The 14935-nt window shown below is 42.7% G+C and overlaps 1 protein-coding gene across 1 annotated transcript in view; it reads right to left on the bottom strand.

The window, feature by feature from the left end:
* Nucleotides 1-942: 942 nt before the first annotated feature.
* The window catches only part of LOC109486966 (myotubularin-related protein 13-like), a 61987-nt gene continuing 47994 nt past the window's right edge, over nucleotides 943-14935 (bottom strand). The window contains 11 exon segments of the mRNA XM_019790883.1: nucleotides 943-1056; nucleotides 1497-1638; nucleotides 1981-2056; nucleotides 2541-2640; nucleotides 3184-3272; nucleotides 3679-3766; nucleotides 4100-4166; nucleotides 4592-4742; nucleotides 6092-6224; nucleotides 6776-6917; nucleotides 9181-9419. Coding sequence (XP_019646442.1) covers nucleotides 958-1056; nucleotides 1497-1638; nucleotides 1981-2056; nucleotides 2541-2640; nucleotides 3184-3272; nucleotides 3679-3766; nucleotides 4100-4166; nucleotides 4592-4742; nucleotides 6092-6224; nucleotides 6776-6917; nucleotides 9181-9419 — 1326 coding nt within the window. The 3' untranslated portion in view covers nucleotides 943-957.

The following is a 14935-nucleotide window of genomic DNA, read 5'->3' as shown; positions in this document are numbered from 1 at the left end:
CAATATGCCTGTACAACGAGTCCTTGCAGTAATGACTTTCAAGACTCTCTGGACTTCACTTCAGTGCCCATGTGTGGCTTTGTAACATGTTTGTCAGCGTGTCTGTACATGTATTGTAATGTAAATGTGTATTTGTATTTGCTATGTATAAAATTGTAAAAATCAGTGTTATTCAGCTTGGTTGACTTGTGAAACTGGCTGCAAGGCTGATTTTATTAATAAAACTTAAAACTTGAAAGTTTTCATTCCCAGGGAAGACGTATATTTGGGTGTCTAGTGCGACAAAGTCCCCTATGTGGTTAGCCTCTACCAGGCTTTAGAGGCGGCTGAAAAAAGTAGATATTGACCAAATAGACCGATAACATGCCAGGGGAGTTGGTCCGTTCAGAGAAGTGATGTTATCTATTTGGCCAGTTTCTATTCTTTCAAGCTGCCCCTGAAGCTTGGTAGAGGCCACAATCTGGTAACTGTGGATATTGTGTAGAATTATGATCATCAAGAAGAGAGCCACAAATCATTTCAAATCCATATCTGTATTTATTTCAGGATAGATACAAACCTCTATGACGCCACTTTAAGATATATACTTAATGTATTATGAAATATTCAAACAATCATCAAAATAATATATCCTCATTCGTTAAAATTCTTGTTCATATGACATGTAGTACTGGCAATGCTTCTATGGTGTTAAAAAAATCATACACTTCCGATTGATTTTGGGCACTAGTCGACCCATGTTCGGTGCTAGTCGACCCATGTTCGGCGCTAGTCGACCCATGTCCGGTGCTAGTCGACCCTAGTCGGTGCTAATCTTGTTTTTAACCCATATTCGGTGCTAGTCTACCCAATGCATGTTCCGTGCTAGTCTACCCATGTTCGGCACTTTTCGGCGCTAGTCGACCCATGTTCGGCACTTCTCGGCGCTAGTCGACCCATGATTGGCACTTCTCGGCGCTAGTCGACCCATGTTCGGCAGATCTCGCCCGCCGTGTCCGCTGCCGGGATCAGCGTTTCTATCGGCGCCATCCCCGCGGCCGCCAAACGGTCTCGCACCTGGATGAATTGAGGTGTAAGAGTTATAAAACTAGTACCCTAGCCCATCATGCGAGAGTTTGTTTCTTCTCTTCAAAGGAGGTAGTTTTTGTTTGCCTTGTTTGCCTTCGTTTTTGCCTGTCTGTGTCATGATTTCTGTCGTTTCCAATCTGCGCTGCTATATATATAGGTTTGTCTCTTTGGGACAGTGGAAGGATTAGAAATTCAGTATTACTATGGGTAAGGGGGTGAAGTCTGCCATCTCTGATTATCATGTTGTTTCTCTGTGTGTTTATGTGTGTCTGTCTGTCTATGTGTGTAACTGTGAGTGTGTCCACTAGCGGACTGATAAAAAAGAAGAATATGCACGTCGAGCGTCTTGCAGATTTTGCTGTGCACATCTAAAGCTTAATTTTTAAACTCTTTCCTGACGTGTAGAAAAGGCAAGATTTGCTCCGTACCACTTCCACCTGTTTCCAGACGCGAATGAGGTTCAGTCCGGCGATTTTCTTCAGCTCTTCCTCGGTCCAGCCGCGCCGGAGCAGCTCAGCGAACAGGTTCGGGTAGGTGGACGCGTCCTCTAGACCCTCCGCAAACAGGTCTCTGCGACATGAACGAGACAGTGTGTCATTACTGCCGGATTACAGGTGAATTTCAAAAGGACAGACTTCTTCCTTCTAAAGATGATCGCATCTGCCAAATATTCTAATAGGAGCAGGAGGACATACACATAAGTCTAAGCCCTTTTGGAAAAGAGCGTCACTTGCCTGTCTTTCGTTACGTTGAGTAGCCCTGTTTGTCAAACTCTCTATGGCAAACTTGCTCACCTAGTTTGTTACTCCGAATTATGTCAAGAATACGCGACTAAGGCAATTTTTGAAACAGTCCATTAGTCCTACCAAATCAGATCCCTACAATAGCTCTATGGAACGTTTCCATGGTTACCTCGTGCAGCAGTCGAACCCCGAGCCGATACCCAGGTAGTCTGCACCAATCAGGTTCCTGACGTAGTCAAAGTGATCTGTGGATGAATCAATTAAGGGTTAATGACCCACATGAGGCGAGGTGCTTATGGTGTGATATAAGGCCGTGATTTTCTATAACCATAGAGTGAGCGATGCATTGTATATACACCGAGAAACATGCAGTTCATTAACGTTATTATCATATAGAATGGAATTATCAAAGCTAATCATTTTAATTAGCTTTCGTAAACTAAACATATCGTGTGCAACATTGAATGCTGTTATGATGTTCCACATGGGGTCACCGGCGGTCATTCGAACAGAACGCGTGTTCCATTTGGGGTCACCGGCGGTCATTCGAACAGAACGCGTGTTCCATTTGGGGTCACCGACGGTCATTCGAACAGAACGCGTGTTCTATTTGGGGACACCGGCGGTCATTAGAACAGAACGCCTGTTCCGTTTAGGGTCACCGGCGGTCATTCGAAAAGAAGGCGTGTTCCATTTGCGGTCCATAGTTGGTTAGTTAGTATTTCTGACCTGCCACCTCGCTCAGCTGCACCTTGTCCGTGTCTGTGTTGGATCTGCAGCCGATGAAGTCGTCTATAAAAGGAATCATCAGGATTCCGTCCTTCTCTTTCTGTAGTAAATATGGAGAAAAACATCTTTAAAAGCTTTCTTAACATTTGCAATGAAACTTATATGCCCGCCTTACACCTTTCGTGACTTAGGCGACTTCACAATGAGAGCATATTTGATACGCAAAATCTACATCACTGCTGGCAATACCACTACCCAGAGAATCCCCATGTATAGTACAGTAGACGTAGTGATCGTGACCGTCTCATATATTTTATAGTAATTAGCTGGATCTAGGTTTCCTCGGTCCTAATCCGTAACAAATAGTAACGATTGTAGCGGGATATAACTAAACAAAGTTGGATCACGGGCTACAAATGGACGTTAAAACCGCCATATTCGGATCTGCCTGTCCGACGTGGCTCATGGAAAACCAAGTGTTCCAAAGACATTGCGATTAAACACGACTCTTTCCCATACAAATACCAACTGTAAGCTCTAACAAAGCTCTTCAACGTCTTATACACCTTCCCCATCCCGGTGAATAAAATACATACGGATAACAAGACATCTAGAAGATAAAAAAAAGGCCCAGACTACCCACCATCCTGAGCAGCACGTCGTCCTTGACGTTCCGGGTTGTGTTACAGATGGCGTACGCACCGGAGTGGCTGAAGTGGAGCGGCGCCTCGCCTAGGATAACGGAAAACAACAACACTGTAAACAACACCTGCATTTTACTCTATTTATAATAATTTTCATATGTAAGAAACCCAAAGGTGGATCTGGAATACATCTCATGTATTTCGCATTATTGTTGACACTATGTGTCATACTTAAAGTTACTGGCTGATGGAGGGGGGCGATATCGACTTCCAACAAACTTTGACCTTTGTTGATGTCACACGTACGTGCATCAAGTCATTCACTCAAAGTGATTGGCTGAAGAAGCCGATTATGTCGTTTAGTCGATAAATCCAGTGAGTACAGTTTCCCTAACTTGGAGAACAGGTTGACTTTTCCGTTTGTTATCGCCAAAAAATCATTTTTCTTGTTTTTCTCGATGAATATTTTAAAAGGAAATATAAAAGTTTCTCACTAATATCCAGCGTGTCGTGCATGACCTTGTCGGACACGTGTGAAAGGTCAACGATCATCCCCAGTCGGTTCATCTCCCTGACAACCAGCTGTAAACAAACAAATAAAGAGTTCATCTCCCTGACAACCAACTGTAAACAAACAAATACAGAGTTCATCTCCCTGACAACCAGCTGTAAACAAACAATTATACAGAGTTCATCTCCCTGACAACCAGCTGTAAATAAAAAAAAATTAGTAAAATCAGAGTCAATGTTAGTGACCATCTGTATTTGGTGGCAGCGAGTTCTACTAGACTATTTCTTGTCCTTTTCTGAGTATGAGATACTTAGTAACCAGAGCGTCTGTCAATTTATTAGTCATTTATGTGTCACAAGAGAGAAACTAAAAGACTATGCGTCTCTAACCTAGTGTAAGGTTACCTTGCCGAAGTCTGTTAACCCGTTATGGGGAGGGTTCGGGTTGCGCGTCTCTCCGTCATAATCCGCCCTGCAACAATAACGGGAGGACTTTAGGAGGTTTATCCATTCTTTAATTCAACCATTAGCCATGTAGCGTTAGCTAAAATTAGAAGGGACTTAGGTCGAATGCTTCAAGAAATAGCTAGCACCGAAAATGAATTCCATTGGTCGAAGGTAACTGGAAAGTTTTGATACCAACATGTATAATTGTTCGTTTGACCCGCCATAGTTTTGTTACGTGTTCATTAGGTCACGTGTTCGCAAGGTTCAAAGCGGTGGGACAGCAATTATGAAGAAGATCGTAGAGTGGCCACAATGTTCGGTTTGGATAATTAATCATAATTTGATTATTAGTACTCTTTAGATTAGTATATTGTAATATTTTATATATCAAGGGACATTGGCAAGACATTAAAAAGTAAGTTTGTATATTTCATGACCTTGCAGACGTACCACGGAGTCGAACACTGCCAGGTCAAGGTCATGCCGCGCACGCCGAGGTCATAGAACATGCGCAGTAGCGCCAGACTGCTGTCGATGGCGTGCCCTGACTCAAGCGTGATGATGCTGCCGATCTTGTTCTGCTCAAACGACTCCATGATACCTGGCAGTTTCATCAAGATTTGAAAAACAACAAAAACAACAGATTATGGAATATTGTAAAAGTTCCAATTGTTATGCAATCCACACAATCCCTGAGAGTCTTTAAGAACGTTTTGCACAAATACCTCCATCAGTAGCTCACCAGCACCTGTTCGACAGGATTGTTTGTTTTTTAAATTATGTACATTGTAAATATGTTATTGATTTAGATGTGTTTTGTGACTTTGTCAACTATGTATGTATATTATTATTATATTGTCTGTATGTATGAATACCAGGAAGACTAGCGGTGGACCCTAGGGCCCACCGCTAATGGTTATTCTAATAAAGTTTCAAAGTTTCAAAGAATTGAGATTGTATGGAGAAACAAGGAGGTTATACTCCTTGAATGGACCCCATAAGGTGATGTACGTGCTAGCATGTTATCTTCACTTTATGGGTACTAATATTTGTGCTTTCCTACAGAGAAAGGAAACATAGCTGTACTGTTTTTGTCTTCATCTTCTTCCATTCTTTCCGTTCCTTGGCCACTGTTCAGATGCTTAAATGCTTATAGTCTTAAACGTAGCGTAAAGGCAACGTTTCTTTCTGCATTATGCAACTTAAAGACCCCTAAACGTGCACTTAAAGATTGCCTTAACGTGACCTTTCCGCAAGTGCGAAAAGACCAACAATTTTCACTTCTTCACGCGCCTTTCTGCGACTTTTAGATGCATGCTTAAGGGCGTCGTTAGGTAAGCTTAAAACACAACGTAAAGGCGACGTTTCTTCCTTCTTTCCGCAACTTTACAACCCCGAAACGTGCACGTAAAGATAAATTCCTTACCGTCGGCCTCGGTGACTAACACGAAGTCTGCAGGGTACATGCGCACCATGCGCTTGATCAGGTAAATAAAGATAAAGCCAAATGGAACACGCATTCTGTTCAAATGGCCGACAATGACCCCAAATGGAACACGTAAAACCATCATAAGAACATGCAACGTTGCACAAGATACGTCAAGATAAAGCCCTTCTTTCTTTCTTTCTTTTTCTTTCTTTCTTTCTTTTTCTTTCTTTCTTTCTTTTTCTTTCTTTCTTTCTTTCTTTCTTTCTTTCTTTCTTTCTTCCTTTCTTTCTCTCTTTCTTTCTCTCTCTCTCTCTCTCTCTCTTTCTCTCTCTCTCTCTCTCTTCCGTCATTTCTTTCTTTTTTCTTTCTTCCTTGTTTTGGAAAGCCCTTACCGTCCGCCTTCGTGACTAACATGAAGTCTGCAGGGTACATGCGCACCATGCGTTTGATCCCTTTCGCTCTCTTTCTCTCTCTCTCTCTCTCTCTTTCTTTCTTTCTTCCTTGTTTTGTAAAGCCCTTACCGTCCGCCTCCGTGACTAACATGAAGTCTCCCGGGTACATGCGCACCATGCGCTTTATCAGATCCACCTGTGTGAACCCCCGCCGCACTGCATCACGGTACTGCGCGTCACACGTCATCTTGGCGGCCCACATCTGTGGATAGAACAGGTGACGTCAGACGCCAGGGAGATATTTGCACTCACGTGATCATAACGTCACTCACCGCCCGCCATATTAGTGGGTTAAAACAAGGATGTTAAAATAAGACGCTATTGGTGTACGAAATGAAATGATCTAAAGCAGTTCATTCTTTCGCAACTTGCACTAACCTATATACTAACCTTATTCATTTTCGCGAACTTAAGTTCGATTTTTGCGAAACTACAACTGATATTATTTATGGAGATGAGGATCTTCTTAGCATCATCAATAATAAACATTTCTGATTCGTCAGTTACAACGGATAATTAATATCATTTGGTCATAGTCGTGCAAGTGAAACTGTTCGCCGGTCGGTCAGACGAAAATTGTTCGACTTTGTAATTTGTATTGCACTGTATTTATATTGTTATGTTTGGGAGGACAACTTGTAAACGTGTCAATGCACCTGTTTTGTCCTCCCTTCCACTTGTATGTTTGTACTTGTGGTGAATTCTAATAAACAAATAAACAAAGACATACTCTCCGTCGCTGGCACTACTCACGTGTGCTGCGGACAGCCCTTGGCGCAGGCGCGGGATGTCGTTCTCGGTGACGTCATAGATGACCCTCAGGTCCTGCGTGAGGTCAACCGTCTCCAGCAGCTGCTGCGCGTCCATGCGCAGGCGCGAAGGTAGGTTGTTGTGGCTTTTCAAAACAAACAAACAATACAGAAAAAACTCATAAAACACATAATAATAGCTAGCAAAAAATACTCTACCTTAGAGGTGTAATTCTTAAGATTTTGGTCAGGGTATACGGAGTGATACCTTAATCTTATCAATAAGATATGGGTTGCAGCTCCAAAGAAAACCGCTAGGAGGGCCAAAAAATATGCCTTGGCCTTCGTCTTCCCAAGACTTTCCAACCTACCAAATATCATCACAATCCAGGCTGCCTTAATTTCAATGTGAAGCACACACGCGCGCACACACAGACAGACACAGACAGACACTGACAGACACACACACACACACACACACACACACACACACAGACATACATACAGGCACAACAAAACAATACATTCCACTTCATGGAGGTAACAAGCAGGCCGCATCACATCTGCTTGGGGATGATGTAAACATATTGTGACCTGGCCAGCGGCTAGCCTCTACCAGGCTTCGGGACGCGGCTGGAAAGAGTAGAAATTGGCCAAATAGACTCAGATATAACATTCCGAGGGAGTTGGTCCGCTAGAGAGCGGCAAAATGTACTCTCTAGCGGACCTACTCCCCTACAAAATTATCTCTTAGGAGGGCCTGCAAGGGAGGTAGTGATTACGAATTACGCAAAATTTTCGCCGCCGATTACGAATTACGTTAAAGTCTCAGAGCTGATTACGACTTTACGATTTGCCGCTAATGTCCAATTACGAATTACGTTGATTTTTGCGAAGTCTAAAACGACCTGATTACGCCTTACGAAAAAGGGCTTGCAGGCCCTCGTAGAAGCGCAAAGCTAGCCAGCGGCACCCTATTACTATTAGCGGTTGTCGTCTTGAACACAAAAAGTCGGACAGGTCTTTTGTGGGGCCCGTCAAACCTGGACGTTTCAGTTACGCGTACATTTGTTCAGGTAGGGCGAAATGAGGCTACCTCAAGCGTGAACAAGTAAACATTCTCATGAAGTAGCAGTCCATTGATGCAGATCATACATAATGTGTTGGCATGTCAGAATTGATTTTAGTTATCGTTAGGCAGTAACTGACGTTTGGCGAAGCACACTCCACACTTTTCTGCTAATTGGACGCGTTTGATGTGATTTATTGTCCCTTTTTTACATGTATGTCAAGAGCATCTCAAGAAAGAGTGTGGGAAGGTCAAACACACAACACTACCAGCGGACTAGCCCCCTGCTGTAGTGGCCTGCACAACTGTGTAGCCCAAGGGCTAAAGAAACGGAGATGGGCGCCACCCCGATGCTCTGCACAGAGTGGAATGGGACCTTTCTTCTTCTTCTTCTTCAAGAAATGCATGTGACAATATGATTTATCAATGCCCTAAACCATGTAAAATGGATCCAATGTAAGTATTTACACTGATGACAGTGTTCGGTCATCAAATACCGTTATTTTCACAACAGTGTTTACAGCTCGATCGATCAAACAACTTTACTCCACTAGTAAAATGTTTAGTGCGTGTAAAATGTTTGTGCCCTTTTTCTGACCGTTAACGCCTGTTTTGAATCACGCGTTTCAAATCATCGATCACAATCCGGAAATGCTCTAGCATTGGAGCAAGGAGTTCACAGCACGGAACTCAAACCCAAAATAACTCGTATAAATTGATAACTGGTATCTCTCTCTCTCTCTTGGCTTATATATAAGTCTAATACACATGTTAGTTTGACCCGAAATTGAAGGCACCTGAAACTGTCATTGGAGCATTCTAGACTAGAAGACTCTGGGGACACTGACTAGGATCTTGGATTCGCAAGCTTGGCGCCATGCCACAAACATCTGACAGTGACAGCTTATCTACGTAGATCAACTTCCAAACTCTTCGTGAGTCCTTTGTGAGCACAGTATAATGATGTTAAAGTAGATCATGTTTGTGGCGTTGAGCCCAGCCAAGGACATTATGCAGTTTTAGCTTAATTATCCTTTAGCACACTTATAAGTTTTACTACCAATTCTCTATGAGGGCCTGCATGGGTGTAGTGATTACGAATTACGCAAAAATTTCGCCGCCGATTACGAATAACGTTAACGTCTGAGAGCTGATTACGACTTTACGTTTTCCGGCTTATGTACTACTAGTATTACGAATTGCGTTGAGTTTTGGTGAGGCTGCCTACGGTTTACGACGACTAAAAAGGCCCGATTACGCCTTACGAAAAAGGGCAGGCCCTCCTCTATCGATTACGGGGTTAGGTAGCAGGGAGAAGGTTATACTGTAAGTGTCCTTACCCGTCCACCATGGGAACTTCCCGTAGAATCCTCCTGGCCTGTACCTCCGGGGTTTCGTCTCGTCTCTCTCGGGCCTTGTTCGCCAGCGGAACCGCTATCGCCGCCGCGAGCCCCGCTAACGCAAGCACGGCAAACACCGCCAGCAAGACGCGGGTCTTGCTCAAGGAGGCGGCCGGGGAATCTTGGCGACTCGCTGAGGAGGTACCTGGAGAAGTTTGCATTTGAATTTGGTCGGCCATCTTGAAGCTGTAAGATGCTACTTGTCCTTGGAAAGGTCGGGACCAAGGTACTGAAAGGGGACCAAGGTCGCCTTTCGAGGAATTTGATACTCCTTGGCCTGACTGGCGTCCTTGTCCCAGTTTTGACCCCAGCCCTTAATTTTTCTCGGGTTGGACGTAACCACTTTAGTTAGAGGGGTGCTCTATCAAAGTTCTGTTTAGCATCTAGCTGAGGGCGTGCATAGAATTAACGCTTTGATACTAGTACTACATCCAGGAACTTGTTTTTCTTATCACTGACATATGGCACACAACTTCCTATTCCGTGTAAACCTCAATTGGTTGAGGGCTCCAGCGTCCAAGGCAAACCTTTTCCAACACAAGAGCGAAATACCGCGCTCTTTTGCGTGCATTCAAAGTTCTAAAACAACAGGTTTGCTACTGAATAAAGCGCATAGCTTCTTACTATTTGTCGAGAGTTGACAAGCATCAAATAGAAAACGCCACTTTGATAGTGCAAACAACATGGTTGTTAGCTGTACGCGTCTACCTTTGAAAGTATAGACAGCTGAGGTTTGTCAGCCTCCACTCTTAGTCTCATTGACAGGTCACTATATATAAATGCCAAGACACGCAAGCCGAGTGAGGTTTTACAAATGTGTGGCCTACAACTTAGTACAAGCGGCACGTACTCAGGAAAGTTGCATTGTCATTGAAGTAGCCTCTACCTACTCTCCAAGCAGAGGTACGTATCTGTATCTGTATCTGTATAGCCGGTATAACCAGACCTCGGCGTAACACACCAGCTTCGCAGGCACGCGGCGCGGCCGCAGCTAGCTCATTATCTTTTGATTTGGGTTTTAGGCTATTTTTGGCGTGTTTGTGGGCTTTTTTTATCAGTTAAAATTTGAAAACATTCCAGTGCAAAAAGGAATCCCCCTTTCAGTGTGACGTCAACACTGTGTCAAAGGTATATGGTAGACCATGTCGGCCCCCGTCGCGGTTGAGTGAAGGGTGATGGGCCTTGAGGAAGACCAGAGTGACTGGTCGAAAAGCTCTAGGTAATAGAACTTTACTGCATTGGATCAAAAGTTTAAACTTTTAATGTGGAACTACCAACACAGATGAACAGACACCGTGTGGCCGTGTGTCGTAGCGGCAGAGTGCGCGACTCGGAACCTAGAGGTCCTGGTTTCGAGTCCTGACATGCCACCGATCTTGTGCCCTTGGGAAAGGCACTTTACACGACTTTCCTCACTTCACTCAGGTAAAAATGAGTATTGTCCTGTCATGTACTTGTTCTATGTTGGTGGCGGCATTAATATAAGTTGAAAAAACTTGAGTGTGCCGTCACCACGTCTGGTGATTACATGTTGGAATAAAAAAAGACGAACAGACAAAAGACAACAGACGCGGGTCTCCCCATGAAAATGACAACTTCTTTGATGTATGATACAAAATGTACAGAAAATTTCTGTCGACGAGTCTGTACACGTAAATAAACATGATCGTTCAAACGTAAACACCAGTAAACATCACATTCCACAGGGCCTATCTCCTGCAGAAATACTACAAATTATGCAGAAATTCCTTCTTAACTCTCTACAGTCTTTCTTTCGCTAATTTCTTAAAGTTTCTTTTTTTCCTTACAAGGAGTTTCTGGCACATGATTCAACATTTTCATTACGGGCAGCGCCGGTGAAGTTCTGTCAACCCCTGCCAGGCGGCGCTTCTTCTACTACAGCATCACAGTTTTCAACATGGACACTTGCCATTACTTTTTTGTTGCAACAATTGTTGGGAACTGCAAGCGAACTTAAGGTAATACTCATTTGGCTAATGACACACCAGAAGTTATTTATCTACCCTGGATAGCTGACAGTACATTTCTCTGAATAGCAAGTCAGTGTTTTGTGAGCATCAAAGCTTGATCTTACCGTAACTGTCTTCAATGGGATAGAAATGGTCTATTCCAGGATTGCAAATTAACATAATAATTACATTGCTGTTTCGTGACTTCAAAAATGTCATGTAGTTGAAGAAATTCTGTGCTCACATCTTTGACAGTTTCTATTCGCCCACAAGTAAGGAACTCGTTCCTACACAGAAATACCCATCTGCAGTCTGCATTTTGCAGAGACATTTTTAATATTGTACAAGAAAATTTAAGCAACCTGCAATTTTGCAGGCTGAAAAATCAGGATTGGGGTTCAATGGTGTTTAAGAGCTTTTGTGTTTACTACTGACTCTATAACAAACAAAAAAAAATGGTATTTTTCAAACGGCATGTAAAAGCATGTTTGCCAACATGCAATTTTGTATATGCCATGGGTTTAGATCCAGACTTTTACGTGTGTATTTGCAGAAAGTATTTCCGAATTGAAGAACAAAATTTTGACATCCTGCAATATTGCAGCACACTGCAAAAAAGTATTTCTAACACTGCTACAGTTCCACAGATACTACAGATACTCCACTCATGTAGACTGCAATGCTGAGATGGTTTGCCAGGGTTGGACAAGTTTTCAAAAATCCACTTGCCCTATCGGGCAAGCACAATTATTTCTATTTGCCTGAACAAACTTTTCACTTGCCCAATGCAAAATATAAATGACCTATTTCATACATTTTTACAATAGAAATTTTTTTCAGTAAAAAAAAAAGCACTTAATATTGTTCTAGGCTTGAACAATATTTCCCAAAGTAAGGAGCTTTGAGACTTGCAAATGGTTCCCTGACAAAAAGTCATATCATGTGAATACACTATGGGAAAATAATCAGAGATTTTGCTCCAAACACTGGGGCATAATGCCACATCCCCAAAAATTTACTTGCCAAATCGGGCAAATTCACTTGACCAAACAGTGCTTTTACTTGCCCTGGGCAAGTGGGCAATGGGACTTGTCCAACCCTGAATTTGCTTCATGGCACCTAGGTGAACACATACAACCTCTGCATCTAGCTCTCTGCTTCTAGCTTTCCACAAAAGGAGACAGACGGCCAATATGCTTATTTACAAATTAAACTACACAAAAACACAATTTATAAGAAAAACTTATTGCAAACTGGTTTTAACATGTAGGTTCAGGCTGTGGTTGATCTAACACTCTAAACTGGCAAAATATCTTCTTTCTCTGAGAGCATTCAAATTTGGGGGGGATCTTTAAAAAATGGGGGTATGGTCAGTGTTGTTATGTTGGCAGCAATGTCAAAAACCATTATGTAAATACTTCCATGTGCAGGGTACCACATTCCAAAGGTCATTAAATGTTGCACTTGTAAATGATAATGATGGTACTGCCATTTTGAAATGGTCAACCAGAGCAGATTATTCAGTTGTCATGGTGACACTATTTTCCAGTGGCCAATCAAAATTTAGGATGGTCACCAATCGACTGTGGCCATGTCCATTCTTGTGTTCCATTGAACAGTGAATTTTTTGTTTCCAAAGTTGAAAAAATAATTTCCTATCAAACCAGGAAAACACACTAAATTGGCAGCATAAAAAATGTCACACAATATTCCTTGATAGGCTAGATTCAGCGCAGTGGTGCATTCAGGTTTAAGAAAACATGACTTCCCTAATGTGAACGTAAGACACACATGTTACCTAGAAATGACCAATGTCCAGAAGTTTCTGTAGTCACAATTATTCCTCTTTCTTTGAGTTCCGAGCCATGCAGATATGGGCATGGCTTGGAACTGTGAACTTCTGGGTTCCCTAAAAAGAGTTTTGCTAGTTCATCTGGAAGCAATAATATTCTATGGCTGCCTCCAAACCACATGTATTCAATGTACAACGCACCGTTTCTGATATTCAAAAACATACAGCTAACTATGCTACAGCGACTCAGAAACGTTGCCGTTAACGAATTCAGCGAGAGAAATTTGTCCTTAATGTACAGCAAAAAACAACAGCATGATTCAGTAACAGTTCCTGTAATTCCTACCTACAAAACTTTAAACTCTTCGTGGCAGAGTTGAAGAACACATTTCTCCCCCCTTTACACTTGTAATGGCATTGTCCGATGCCCGACAATATGTACTCAATGTTCAGACACATACAGACCGCGCCATTCCCATATGGGGGGTATTAGTAAGTTATTAGTTATTATACAGCCCTATATCACTTATTCACTCCAGAATGCAAATGAGATTGTTCATTTGCATGCAACATTAAAAAAAGAAATCATTTCTACAAACACAGTGGGCACAGGTCAGTGCAAAACTCAAAGGAGGGCAAACTTTCCAGTTTCTGTAACTCTTGTTTCTCTTCCAGTGTAAAAGACTGTATCCCTGTAAAACTGTGTTGCTCAACCCTGCTGTGTTGTATGTGGCTTGTTTTAGCCTGTAGCAGTGGGGAGGGTTAAAGGATGCCTCACTTTTTCGTCAAAATTCCAATCTTCCATTGCGACCCATGGCTTGGCACAGTGAGCATTGGTCAACCCAAATTTGACAGTAATCATGTTCCCGCAACGACTTTTCAGTTTCTTACACAGAACACTGTGTGCCAACTTTGATCTCTGACCCATAGCTAGCTGCACCAGTCACGGCACAGGATTTGAGGTCAAAGGTCTACGACCCTGACTGACTTCCGAACCTCTGAATTTCAAGAACTGCACCAATCACAGAACAGGATTTGAGGTCAAAGGTCTACGGCCTCGACTGACTTCCGAACCTCTGAATTTCAAGAACTGCACCAATCACAGAACAGGATTTGATGTCAAAGGTCTACGACCCTGAGTGACTTCCAAACCTCTGAATTTCAAGAGCCGTGTCTTCCCCTTTACACAGATGGCACTAACTCACTTCCGAACATTTGAATTTCAAGAGCACGGAAGGGGTTTGAGGGGGGGAAAAGATCTAGGACCCTTATGAAAAATTTAAACTGTTCTCCAAGTCATAAATTTAACCAGAATTTTCGACTGAATCATTCAGTCTTCCTCAGCTATCTGACCCAAATGCTGTGGACGTGATTTTTCCCATGTGTGACGTCAGCAAAGGGTCAAAGGTTGAGAAAGACTGAGCGATTCAGTCGAAAATTCTGGTTTAAAATTCTGAGTTAAATTTATGACTTGGAGAACAGTTAAAATTTTTCATAATGTAATTTACCGACTCAGATGAACTTTCATGCTGATCTACGACCCTGACTGAGATTCGAAGAGCTGTGCCTTTCTGTCAACACTGAAGAGGGTTTAAGGGGGGGAAAGGAGAGCCCCCTTTGAGTTTTCCATTGCCGTGTGCCTGCAGTAGAGACAGTTTGCTGGTTAGGCCGGCATCAGCTGGAGATACAGCTCTGGATCTTGTCTATCCACTCCTGGGCCGTCTGCCGGTCGCTCGACAGGAAGTTGTACACTCTCCGCACTGTACGCAGCTGTAAGGGGAAAACAAACAAACAAACAAACAATGAGACAAATGTTAGAACTAGAAAGGTAACATTTGCAAAGCAAATGCATAATGTTTACCTTCGCAAGTGGTCTGCTCTGTTAATTCTTACTCAAACACATTCATATGATGACAGGAGTCTAAATCCCTCC

This window comes from Branchiostoma belcheri, unplaced genomic scaffold, assembly GCF_001625305.1.
Source record: "Branchiostoma belcheri isolate BF01 breed outbred unplaced genomic scaffold, Haploidv18h27 scaffold84, whole genome shotgun sequence".
Classification (NCBI taxonomy): Eukaryota; Metazoa; Chordata; class Leptocardii; order Amphioxiformes; family Branchiostomatidae; genus Branchiostoma; species Branchiostoma belcheri.
The sequence above is the reverse complement of the archived record's forward strand: the minus strand, read 5'-3'. Positions and strand labels throughout refer to the sequence as shown.